This window comes from Nannospalax galili, unplaced genomic scaffold (genome assembly GCF_000622305.1).
Source record: "Nannospalax galili isolate Female #2095 unplaced genomic scaffold, S.galili_v1.0 scaffold1115, whole genome shotgun sequence".
In the NCBI taxonomy this organism is placed as follows: domain Eukaryota; kingdom Metazoa; phylum Chordata; class Mammalia; order Rodentia; family Spalacidae; genus Nannospalax; species Nannospalax galili.
The window spans coordinates 39108-52459 of NW_008336107.1; the positions used below are offsets into that span (position 1 = coordinate 39108).

The window sequence follows — 13352 nt, forward strand, 5'->3', positions numbered from 1 at the left end:
TAACAACAGTCTGTAACTCCAGTTCGAGGAGGATCCATTGCTTTCTTCTGACCTCCTTAGGCCTTGCACTTGCACACTTGCAGGCAATACACTCATACATACAATATAAAAATAGTAAATATTTTTAAAAACCAAAAAAACAGAAAAAAAAACAAACATTAGACAGCACTTGAGGAATGACATCCAAGGTCATCTTCTGACTTCTGCACACACATGTGCACACTCACATACAAAGAAATATTTGCTGGGTGTGGTGGCGTATGCCTTTAATCCCAGCATTTGGGAGGCAGGTGGATCTCTGTGAGTTCGAGGCCAGCCTGGTCTACATAGTGAGTTCCAGGACAGCTGGGGCTAAAAAGAGACCCTGTCTCAAAAAAACCCCACAAAAACAGAAATATTTGCTTGAAAATATAACCATATTAAGTAAAATAAGTCAAACTTTTCTCTTACTCATGGACACTATATTTCATATAGATACAGAAAACTGTGTGTGTGATGAAAACAGAAGCTAGCAGGGTGGGGGATGAAGAAGAAGGTGGAGTGTGGAGGAGTGAATGTGCTCAACGTATGTGACATACTTGAAAGAAAAAAACTGTCTATGAAACCCAGCACTACATACAATGACTGCACCAATAAATACGTTTCTAAGTACAGCTTTAATCCCAGCACTCAGGAGGCAGAGGCCTGCAGATCTCTGTCAGTTCAAGGCCAGCCTGGTCTACATAGTGAGTTCCAGGCCTGCTGTGACTACAGGGAGACCCTGTCTCAAAAATACCAAAAAAAAAAAGAAAGATACATTTCTAAAGAAACTTACATTAGGCTAGCCATTCAAGCTTTCTGAAGTTCAGTTTTGTATGTAAAATGGGTTGCTGTTCCTCTTCATGAGGAACTGACGAGGTTGAAATGGAAGTCCGGCATGCAGTGGCCCTCAGTAAAGGAAGGCCACCCTACCCTTTGTTCCAAGGGACCATGCTATCATTAGAACAAGCTACTGGGTGTGCTGCTTTAGGCATGCCACACACTTACCCTGTGTCTTTGTTTTTCTCAAATTACAGGTCACCAAAAACAGTGGTGTCACCCTTGAGCCAGATGCCAGTGCAAAGGCACTCCACTCCAAAGGACTTGAGCATGGTGGAAGGCTAGAGGTGTTTCTGCCTGGTCAGCCTGGTTGGGACAGCCATGGGCTAGTTTCCAGTGACTGTGGTCAACCCTTGGCTCTGTCTTCCTCCTTGTATCAGGAGAACATGGAGGCGTAAGGCCGAATTGGTCTTCAGACAGCCTCTGATTGGGTCCAGACAAAGCTCTTCCTGCTGCCCCTCTTTAGTATGGCCCTGTAGGTCATGATTGGGGAGACAGAGAACCCAAAGTAGTAGTTCGGAGGATGGCCCTCCCCAGGCCCATGGGCTGCATGTCCTGTATAGGCATGCCCTGCAATGCCTGTTTTTCCTTTGAAGATCAGTTTGGAAATTTACAGCTCAAGAAGACCTGTTCCTGGGCTCCAGGCATCTCCTGGGAAACCAGAGTTTTCCTGAACTCTTTGCTAAGGCAGGAAACAGTAGATGGAAGTGGCTGCTGCCTGAAAACTTGGAAGCGATGTAACATGCCCCCTCCCTCCAAAATGTGCAAGCCTTCCTGGTACAGATTCTGCCAAATGTGAAGTCTCTTTGGCATACACATGGTCCTGGCAGAGTACTACCATCTCTGTTGCCCGTCTCTACGGTTCCTGAATGGTGCTAAGGATCTGCAGCAGCTAGGGACAAGCTGCAGTTAGAGGAGGCCTCTGTGCCCAGTGGGATCATGGGAAGCACTAGTTGGGGAGGCGGAGCTTTCTCCATCAGAGGTGCTCAGACCCAGGGTCATGTGAGAAATGCCCCATTTGCTACCCTTCTTGATGATTCTGTGCCTTTAAAGGCACACTGCCTCATGCCAGCCCCTGAGAGGTTAATTCATATTAAACACTATTCGCCCTCTGCAGTGGACCATCCACCCGGGTTGCCTTGCCAGGGAGCCAGAGGGCCCCTGAGGAAGGAATGGAGAGCTAGTACAGGTTTCCACATTGAGGAAACCATTGTTCCCCAGGCCCCAAACTTGGGTTTTTCTAACTGTTGTGATCTGGGACTCCTCTGGGAGTGGCTTCTTTCCACAAAGCTTTGGGAGCAAGAATTCCAGGAAATAACACCACAACTCTTTATTGAGTTAAAGAAACCCAGCTGCTATGGTGGTCTCTCCCCTTAACCGCCCCCACCACCACTACCACATCCCCTCATCCCTTCACTTGTAAAATGCCATTGGGTACTGTGTGGGTATTTGTGCTACCCTGTGTTTGGTCACTGAACCATCCAAATACTTTGTTCCATAAGCCAAGTTATAGCTTCACAGACCTGGGGTTGGAAGCCAGATTGATACTGGATTTAGTATGTCTATCTTGACCCTTCTTCCCGCACAATCAGAGTCCCTGGGTCCTCAGTAATGATCTTAAGAGTCAGGATAGAGACAGGCACATTGCTTGATACCCTAGTAAAAGTCTCCTGGTTCCCCTAAACTCAGTACGATTTCATCCACGTCTCCCTTCCACATGGGGCCTTCTGAGGGTCTTTGGAGGGTTTAGGCCTTGGAGTCTGCTTTACACTTGGGATAGTTATTCTAACTGTTGAGGACTGCAGGAGGACTAGTGAGAAAACTTTTGTCTTCAAGGCCCTCTCCTGGGTAATCCCATCAGGGTAGATCCCCATTAACCCCATGACCAGGGGCTGTGTCTTAAGTGCTGAATAAATGAATGGATGAATGAGAGTGTTTAAAGACAGGTGTCCTTTTCCTGCTCAGTTTTTAGAGCTGTAAGTTTGCTCCCCAGGGCTTTTCATAGGCCTGCTGGTTCTTGAAAGAGCCTTTTTCCATGGCTCAAATGATAGGGAATGGGTATTACATACAGCCTTGGGAACTTGTACAAGATGGCCAGACCAGGCAAACTTAGCTCCAGTTCCTCACAGTAAGTATGTAGTGTTGTTCCTGCCTTTCACCAGCTGTGAGAGGCTCTACTTACCTCCCAGATAGGTTCTCAGCTTTCAGCTTCCCAACCATATACCACCTCAGCGATTTGCCAGTGTTCTGTGTTCCCACTGTCAGAACTGGTCCTGATTACTAAACAAGGTAGTGAAGGGCAGGGTCATGAATGGGCTGCCCTGTCATGAGCCCTTGTCTTGTAAGATCCTGTTTAGATTCAGGAGTCACAGCTGTATGCCCAGGGCTGTTGGAGAGGGGACAGTAGAAGTAGCCTTTCCTTGTCCTCTGGGCGCTCATACACTTAAAAGGCACTTGTAGAGAGTTATTAGAACACAGTGGGAATGCCCAGGATGCAGGCACTAAACTGGGACTGTGAAGAAGCTAGAGTTGAGAAATTAGCATCTGAGCTATATAATTTGGGGCTTTTGTTCTGTTTTGAGACAGGATCTCATGTTGCCCAGGCTAGCCTCAAACTTGTCATGTAGCTGAGGCTGTCCTTGGACTTCTGCTCCTCCCCTGCCTCTACCTAATGCTGGAATGTGCCACCACATCTAGCTTCGTTCATATTATTGTCTATATGAGGTTTGTTCATTTTTTTAGACAGGGTCTTCTGTAGCTCCAGCTGACTCTGAACTTGCTATGTAGACCAGGCTGGACTTGATCTCAGAGAGATCCACTTGCCTTTGCCTCTTGAGTGCTGGGATTAAAGGCATGCACCACCATACCCAATGAGAAGTTTATTTTTAATGCTATACCCATTTTAATTTATCACAGCTGATTTGGGATTATTATAAAGCCTCTGTAAAAAGCTCTGCACATGTCATTTGACACATGCACTCCTTTACTGAGAAGTGGGATCATGAAGTAGGTACTTTTTTAGTCAAAGTCGTTCCAACAGTTGACAGTCCCACCTGTGGTGTATAAAAGCTCCAGTTCCACTTCTGGTTAGTACTGATTATTGTCAAACTTAAAAAATTGTTTATTCATCCCAAGTTGAACCCAGGGGTCCTGACTTCAAATAGAGGCCCCTCTGTCAGCATTTCTAAGATCAGATTTGGGATTCTGTAGCCTGGAATGGTGTCAGATCATCAGCGCAGCAGCTAAGCATTGGAGAGAAGTCTTGTCCTGGGCCTATGGCCCAGGAAAGTCTCAGAAAAGGCATGTGTCCCAGAGAGGCAGTCTTGCACAATGGCAGGGGACTCCAGAATCAGGCAGCCAGGGTTGAGATCTCAGGCTTTTACAAAGCTGTGAGCAAGCAGGTTAGCCCCTGCCACCCCCAGTATAAAGCTATACCTACTTCATAGAGTCATTGTGAGAATTAAAGGATAGAGAGCAAATAGTCATGGCCCTTGACTTGGAGAAGTACTCTATTATAAGTGATGTGGGTGCCATCTTTATTGTTGGCCTCAAGTAAGCCTTGGATCTCCCTGAAGAAGTGAGACCACTGCAAAAGGCATTGGGAATGACCCTGTATTCAGTCACTTGCCAGGCATGGTGGTGGCATGCCTTTAATCCCAGCACTTGGGAGGCAGAAGCAGGTGGGTCTTTGTGAGTTGGAGGTCAGCCTGGTCTACCTGTCAAGTTCCAGGCCAGCTGGGGCTACAGGGAGACCCTGTCTCAAAAAGATCACAAAAGGGAAAAAAAAAAATTAAATGACTTAACGACAAATGCTGGAAACCTAATTCAACTGAGGAAAAAAGGCAGCACCTTGGTCAGAATTCAACAAGAAGCCCCTTTCTGTTGCTAGGGAACCCCAGCTTTTCCCTAGCCCCAGGCTCTGCGGCCAGTGACACCTGAGAAGAAGTGGGATCATGTACAAAATGGATTGGAGACCAAATCGGAGCCAGTGAGGTGGCTCAACCTGTAGTCCCAGCACTTAGAAGTGGTGTCAGGAGGATCAGAAGTTCAGAGTCATCCTCAGCTATACAGTTTAAGGCCAGCCTGAGTGACATGTGTTTGGGCAGTCATAATCACATAGTCTGTGCAGACACAGATCTGTACGGATGTCCATGTAGCAACCATTAGGGGTGATGCAGAGGAACACTGGCATGGGATTGTGGGATCCTTGGGCTATTCTGAGTAGTGCCCACAGCTTCATGTGACCTGGGCCTTGGTTCTATAGAATGAAAGTTGGAAAGAAACCTCGGTGTTTTCATAGATTAAAGAAGTCAGCACAAACTTGAGGATCTGAGTTCAAATTCCTAACACCCATGTAAAAAGCCAGGTGTGGTGGCACCTGTAATCCTAGATGGGAGGTGGAGACAGGAGAGTCCCAGGGCCTCTGCTGGCCTGCCAGTCTAGATAGTTGGTCAGCTCCAGGTTCAGTGAGATACCCTGTCTCAAAAAATAAGTAGAGAAGTAGCTGAGGAAAACACCAGATGTCGACCTCTGGCCTCTGCATGTGTGCACACACACACCCCACACACATGTACACCACACACAAACTAAGTCCTTCCCTCAAAGGAGCCCCCCCATAAACTGTCCTCACCCCCCCACTCCTCTGATACAGTCACTAGCATTAAATAATAGGAAAAACACCTTCTCCTGTCTGTTTACCTAACAACCTCACCTACTCTACCTTGCATCAAGCCTGTATTACAGAGAACGACCAGACATCCCTTTTTTAGCACGGTCCAGTTCACTATCCATAAACTGCTTGGTCAGTCTAGAAGCATTAAAACTCATTATGAAAATGGGCAAACTTGAGCCAGGAGTGGTGGTGCACACCTTTAGTCCCAGCACTCAGGAGACAGAGACAGGCGGATCTCTGTGAGTTCAAGGCCAGCCTGGTCTACACTTCGAGTTCCAGGCCAGCTGGGGCTTCAGGGAGACCCTGTCTCAAAAAGACCCCCCCACACACAAAAAAAGGGCAAATTACAGTGTAGTGACCCCTGATGGCCACTAGATGGAGAGCGCGCCTCTTTTTGCCGGCAGGGTCTACCAGCCCCAAGACCTTAATGCCGAGAATAGGACAGACTTCTAAACCTCTGTGTTTGATAGTTCATTTAGCGATCAAAGGAACTGAGAAAAGATTCATTTTCACTGGAAAAACCCAGGAGCCACATCTCAAGCAAGCGTACATCACCAAGAAGCCTGGGAAAGATCTAACACCGTGCTCCCAATTATGTTTTCATTTTATTTTTAATTTTATTATTACTCTCGTGTGTGACAGACACAGAGAGATAGAGACAGAGAGTTCAGGAAGGCATGGAGCACTCCATATGGAGGTCAGATGACTACTTTCAGGAATTGATTCGCCTATTATGGGATCTGGAGATTGAAGTCATGTCACCGTATTTTCAAAACAAGAGCTTCTACCCACCTGAGCCATCTCTCCAGCCAGCTCCCAATTCTTCCTCTGTGTACTCTGCCATCTGTCCTTCCCAAGGCTGCCTCACCCTTTCCTGCTCAGCATCCTTTTTTTTCTTTCATTTCTCTTTTCTTCTATGATAGGGTTTCATATAGCCTATGCTGGCCTCAAACTATGTAGCCAAGGATAACCTTGAACTCCACATCCTCCTGCCTCTACCTCCAAATACTGGAATTACAGGCGTATGCCTCCACACTTGGCTCTTTGTATTTTAATTTGTTCTTATGAGACAGGGTACCACTATGTAGCCCAGGCTGGCCTTGAATTCATCATGTATCCCATGCTGGCTTCAACCTCACAGCAGTCCTCCCCCCTGAGCCTTCCAAGTACTGGAAATAGAGACTCGACATCACAGTGGGTTTGGCATCCTTTTGTTCTTTTCCTTTGGGACCTATTTCTGCTCCATTCTTACATCCCGTGGTTCATTAGGAGTGTTCCTACCCTATTCCAGAGGGTGAGCATGTCACCTAGCCTGGGCAATCAGAACATAAATTCATAGCTGTTAATGTCAGCCCTTGCTAATGTGTAAGAAAAATCTACCTGAGAATTAAACCAACACAAAGGAAACCAGCAAAGAGATGAGAAGAAACTGATTTCTGATGAGTACCCATTAGCCATGCCTGAAGATAACAGCCCCAGAACTTCAGCTATGACTTTTCCCTGAATATATTTGAGTAGACTTTCTATTGTTTCCAATAAAGAGTTCTGCCTAGGGCCTGGGGACACACCTCAGAGATAGAGCACGTATCTATTGTGTAGGAGAGGAGGCTCTGGGGTCATCTGGGGGTAGGGGTTGGGAGCAAGGGGAGGAAGGGAAGGGGAAGAAGTGGAGGAAGAGGAAGGGAAGGTGGCAGAGAAAGAAGGCAGAGAATGACCCTAATACAACTCCTTGTCAACCTGGAGACCTCCACTTGTGCTAAAAAATAAAAATAGCATTGACTCCAAGGCTGCATTGGCTGCAGTTCTGTGTGCCCAGACTCCCGGTATTCTCCTTTAGCATCACCCTTAATAAGATGATTTGTTTATAAGCATCCTTTCTTTTGTGTTTTGTTGTTGTTGTTTTGTGTGTGTGTGTGTGTGTGTGTGTGTGTGTGTGTTTTCTTTTGAGACAGGTTTTCATTATGTAACCCAGGCTAACCTAGACCTCGTGATCCTGCCTAGGGCTCCCATGTGCTGGGCTTACAGGTGCACATCACAACACTTAGCTTCTAGGAACTCACTGTGGGCAGAAACTGGGTCTTAACCACATTGGATCCCTGGTGCATAGCAGACAGCATAATTATGTTTTTCTGGTTTATTTTGTTTTACAGTACTGGGGATTAAACCCATGGCTTCCAGCATGTTAGGAAAGTGTTCTACCACTGAGCCACATCCCTACCAGAGTCCAGACCTCCTAAAGGAGCTGAGTCTCTAGTGGTTGAAAGGTCAAAGGAACCTGGTTTAAGGGTGGAAGGAGGCTTAGTGAGAGGACCTAGAAGAGATGAGTTATGGGGCAGGGTCGAGTAGATTGTTTCAATGATTTCCCATGAATCTTTGCCTCCCTGTGCTTTTTTGCACTGTGACTTTATCGGTGGTCCTATCAAGATGGGGAGGACCATCCCCAAGTCCCTTGAATTTTGGCTGGCCTTATCATTGGCTTTGATCAGACAATGCAATGACATAGCATTGTGTGACTTTCAAAGCTGGGATTTGAGTCTCCAGTCCTACTACCATGAAAAAGTCTGGGTTAGGCTGTGGGGAGATAAGTGATGGCATAGCAAGAGAAGCTGACAGCCAGTCTCATCCATGTGAAGGAGACATTCTATTTGGTTTTGTTTTTGTTTTTGTTTTTTGTAGTGTTGAGCTCGGCCTTGTGCTTGCTAGGCAAGCACTCTACCACTCAGCTACATCTCTAGCCCAAAGAGGCCCTCAGCACAGGCAGTCTACAATATAAGCAGTCCTGGAGAGACCCCTGAACTACCAAACTGGGCTCAGTTAATTCACAGAATTGCAAATGTAACAAAATTGTTTTAAGTCTCTCAGTTGGGGATGATTTATTTTTAGGAAGGGCTCACAACCCCAGGTACAGCAACCATTAGTTTATACCTTTGTTTGGATGGTGGGATTTTCCTTGGAGAGTCTCACCTCTGGCTGATGTAGTCTGCAAGAGGATAACCTCTACCCTCCTAGCTGTTCCAGAAGCATTGAGAAAGCATTGTTAAGTGAGACAGCCTTGGGACTGAGTTGTTTATGGCCTTTGTCACCTTTCAGGAGCTTCTGCCTGGTGCGGGATAACAGAACTATAAAGAAGAAATCAGAAGAAAGAGTCTTTGGGGAGGGAGGGGTAGATTGACAGGGTCTTCTTATACAGGCAGCCCTGGTTGGCCTGAAACTCTTTATATAGACCAGACTGGCCTCAAACTTGTGACAGTACTCCTGCATCTACCTCCTGAGTGCTGGGATTATAGGCATATACCACCACATCCAGCTAGAGAACGCATCTTGATCACACTCCTAGGATCCAGTTATTCCTGAAATCTGATCCACAACTAGACACTAGAATTGGCACTACATTCACTGTTTCCTGTGAGTAGATCTGTTACTTGCAACACAGAAACTTTGATAGGGACTGAGCAGTTCCAGAGCTGGGACAGAGCGAGGATTCTAGAAAGTGTGGGAAGGAGAATTTTTTTCCTCAATCCCTACTGTATGCCAAGGTCCTAGAATGAATCCTAATCTCCGTCCTAAAGATCAGTCATATTCTGCCCACTGACCCCACTGGGCTCCTTGGCTCTAAACTCCTGCTTGTCCCTGCTGCATTCAGAGGTGCCCCATCTCTCTCCCTACGAGAGACCTAAGATAGGAGTAGTCTCTGTCCCTATTACACTGATCCTAATAAGGTCTTCCTTAACTATACCATACCATCACTTGCATACCACACATACCACTCACAGCAATTGTGAAAGTGCTACAAAGGAAAAACCCTCAGTATAACCAGAGTGTGTAACAGAGACCAAGCCTACTCTGGGCTGGGGAAGGCCAGGTGTTCTTGAAGAAATGACTTATTTTTTCTGGTGATGGGGATCAAACCCTAGGCTTTGTGCATATAATATAGGTCCATGCTCTAACACTGAACTGTACTCCAGCCCAGAAAATGACATTTAAACTGGAGCTGGGGATGTAGCTCAGTGGGTAGAATACTTACCTAACATGCTTAAAGTCCTGGGTTCAATCCCTAGTACCTCATAATCCAGGTGTGGTGGCACATGCCAGTAATCCCAGCATTTGGGAGGTAGAGGCAGGAAGATCAGAAGTTCAAGCTCATCCTCAGATACATAGTGAATTTCAGGCCAGCTTGGCCTACCTACCTTGTCTCAAAAAAAATATAAGGGTCTGGAGAGATGACTCAGTGGTTAAGAGCACTGGCTGTTCTTGCAGAAGACCTGGATTCGAATCCCAGCACCCACATGGCGGCTAACAACTGTCTATAACTCCAGTTCCAGGGGATCTGATTTAATCCCAGCACTTGGGAGGCAGAGGCAGGTGGCTCTCTATGAGTTCAAGGCCGGCCTGGTCTACATAGTGAGTTCCAGGATAGCTGGGGCTACAGGGAGACTCTGTCTCAAAAAAGACAATAACAACAACAAAAATTGGCAGTTAAATTTCATCTAAATGATAAAAGTGCCAAATTTGTATGTCTTCCCATGTGGTAAAGCCTTCACTTGCTGGATGGTCAGTACCTTAACAGTAGGAAAAAATCTATTTAAAAGAGTTTGTCCTGCTTGGGGCATCTCTGCAAAGTTACATAATAATTACAAAAGTTATTCAAATAAAATATTTTTTAAATATTTTTATTTATTATTTTAATTTTATGTGTATGAGTGTATCGCCTGCATATAAATGAGTGCATCCGTGTCGTGCAATGCCACAGAGGTCAGAAGAGAGCTTTGGATTCCCCTGGAACTGGAGTTAAGGACAATTTGTAGCTGCCATGTGGGTGCTGGGAATCAAACCTGGGTCCTCTGCAAGAGCAGTCAGTGATCTTAACTGCTGAGCCATCTCTCCAGCCCCTCTCCTTTTTCTAAAATTATGAAAGGCTAGCCTCAGATTCATAATCATCTTCCTGCCTTAGCCTCCCAAGTGCTAGGATTGCAGGAGTAAGCCACAGTGCCTAGATGCTGGGATGCTTGTCTCCTTTCTTCTTTGGAAGTATTGGAGATCCAACTTAGATCGTCACCCACCTAGCCAACTGCACTACTACTGAGCTGCATCCTAGCTCCCACAAATTTTTTCAATCCATCCTTTCAAGATTTCAGATTTAGGGGCTGGAGAGATGGCTCAGTCATTAAGAGCACTAGCTGCTCTTCAAGGAACCTGGGTTCATTTTCCAGCATCCACATGGCAGCTCACAACCATTGTTACTCCAGTTCTCCGTGGACATTGCATAAAACAAGTGCATTTGCCTGCAGGTAAAACACTCATACTTGCTGGGCGTGTGGTGCACGCCTTTAATCCCAGCACTTGGGAGGCAGAGGCAGGTGGATCTTTGTGAGTTTGAGGACAGCCTGGTCTACATTGTGAGGTCCAGGACAGCTGGGGCTACAAGGAGACCCTGTCTCAAAAAAGACCAAAACAAAACAAAAAACCAAAAAAACACTCATACATATCAACTAAAAATGAATAAATTATAAAAAATTTAATGTCAGATTTACTCTCTACTCTGAGATTACTAACTCACTCTGACAAACAGAATAAGGCCAGAATGGCCAGAATGTGGTTCCTGAGATACATCATAACATACTCCAGCAGCCTCTCTCTCTCTTTTGGATTTCTAGCTCTGAGGAAAACCAGCTGATATGTAGGGAAGACACTCAAGCAGCCCTATGGAAAGGCTGTCATGGAGGAAAATGGAAATGTCCTACCAATAACTAAGACTCTTTGTATAGTTAGGTTCCTGAACCTTCTATGAGGCCAGCTATGTACTTCCTTGTAAAATCCAGTTTTAGCAAAGAACACTGGCAAGTCAGTTTGGCAAGAACTCCCTATCATCAGTATCTGATCACCCTCAACATCACCCCCAGGTGATGTCTGACCACCCTGGCAAGTCTGTAGCAAGAAATCCTGCTAGGTCAGTTTGGCCTGAATTCCCCTTTCTCCCTGATGTTTCCTCTTAGTCATTTTCTGCCCACTGACCCTACTGGGATCTTTGGCTCTAAATGCCTGCTTGTCCCTGCTGCATTCAGAGGTGCTTCGTCTCTCTCCCCACTAGAAACCTAAGATAGGCATAGTCCCTGCCCCTATTCCACTAAATAAGGTCTTCCTTACTGTATCATACCAAGCATTTTTTTTTTTTGGTCTTTTTGAGACAGGGTCTCTCTGTAGCCCCAGCTGTCCTGGAACTCACTATGTAGACCAGGCTGGTCTTGAACTCACAGAGATCCGCCTACCTCTGCCTCCCAAGTGCTGGGATTGAAGGCGTACGCCACCACACAAGGCTCATTTTTCTTTTTTTTCTTTTTTTTTAAGATAAGGTCTCACTATATAGTTTAGTCTGGCCTGAAACTCATTTATTTGCCTTGGGTTTTATCTGGTTGATTGATTTGGTTGGGAGTTTGGGTTTGGTTTTTATTATTTTGTTTTGTTTTGAGACGGTTTAATGTACCCTAGGCTGGCCTCAGCTGCACACCTGAAATTCCAGCACTCTAGGAGATAGAAGCGGAGAATGAGAAGTTCAAGGTCATCCTCTAGTACATAGTATGTTCAAGTCCAGCCTGGACTACATAAGACCACCCCTCAAGGGTGGTGCATCTTGTGGCATTCAGAGCCCTTCAGGAAAGCCTCTGCTGCTCCCTCCTGTCACATCTGCAGACTTTCCAGAGATGCCTGCTGTTTTCCCATGTGCCAAGCTCCAGATAGGCCCTCCAGAATCTACCTGGTAGGCTCACATCCTAGTGCCTTGGCATCTGTTGCTCTTATGCCTGGCAATGTCCTTCCCCTGTCCTGCCTGACTCTCCTTCCCTCTGCCTTTCTTTCCTTCTGCCTCTCTGCCCTCTTTCCATATATCCCACTAGATGCCTGCCGTTATGCATTCTGAATGTTTCCCAGGCATTCTCTTAAGCCTCATCCTGACCATTCCTAACTACACACCTGTGTCCATGTCGTCTCTATGGTAACAGCCCCTTAATTTTTCTTTGTCATTTTAGTCCTCCTCTACTCGAAGTCCATAGGAGTTTATGTGAAGTTGATGCTCCTCCCTACTCCCTGTCTGTTGTGGTATGCATGTGGTTTGTATGTATCCAAACCTGACTAAAAATATTCCATCTGGGTATGGTGGTTCCTACCAGTAACCTCAGCACCCAGGAGGCTGAAGCAGAAGGATTGACAGGAAGATAAAAAAAAAAAAAAAAAAAAAAAAAAAAGCTGGACATGGTAGGACCTTTAATCCCAGTAGAGCAGATATCTGTGAGTACAAGGCCAGCTGGGGCTACAGGGAGACCCTGTCTCAAAAAGACCCCACCCCAAAAAAAGGTCAGTGTCATAGTGACATGGTTCAGAGGACAAAGGCACTTGCTGCCAAGTCTGATGACTTGAGTTTGATCCCTAGAATCCATGTAAAGATAGAGGGAGATAATTGACTCCACAAAGTTGTCCTCTGACCTCTACACACATCCTGTAGCACCCCATGCCAACCCCAATAATAATAATAAATTAGGGGCTGGAGAGATGGCTCAGAGGTTAAGAGCACTGACTGCTCTTGCAGAGGACCCAGGTTCAATTCCCAGCACCTACAGGGCGACTACAAACCATCCTTAACTTTAGTTCCAGGGGAATCTGAAGCCCTCTTCTGACCTCCACAGCGTTGCACAACACAGGTGCACCCACATACATGCAGACAATACACTCATACACATAAAATAAAAGTAATAAATAAAATATTAAAAATAATAATAATGGGGCTGGAGAGATGGCTCAGCGGTTAAGAGCACTGACTGCTCTTGCAGAG

The 13352-nt window shown here is 45.9% G+C and overlaps 1 protein-coding gene across 1 annotated transcript in view; it reads left to right on the forward strand.

The window, feature by feature from the left end:
* Positions 1-3637, forward strand: part of Znf346 (zinc finger protein 346) — a gene marked incomplete at its 5' end in the record, with an annotated part of 34059 nt that extends 30422 nt beyond the window's left edge. The window contains 1 exon segment of the mRNA XM_008830914.3: positions 1056-3637. Coding sequence (XP_008829136.2) covers positions 1056-1143 — 88 coding nt within the window.
* Positions 3638-13352: the final 9715 nt, after the last annotated feature.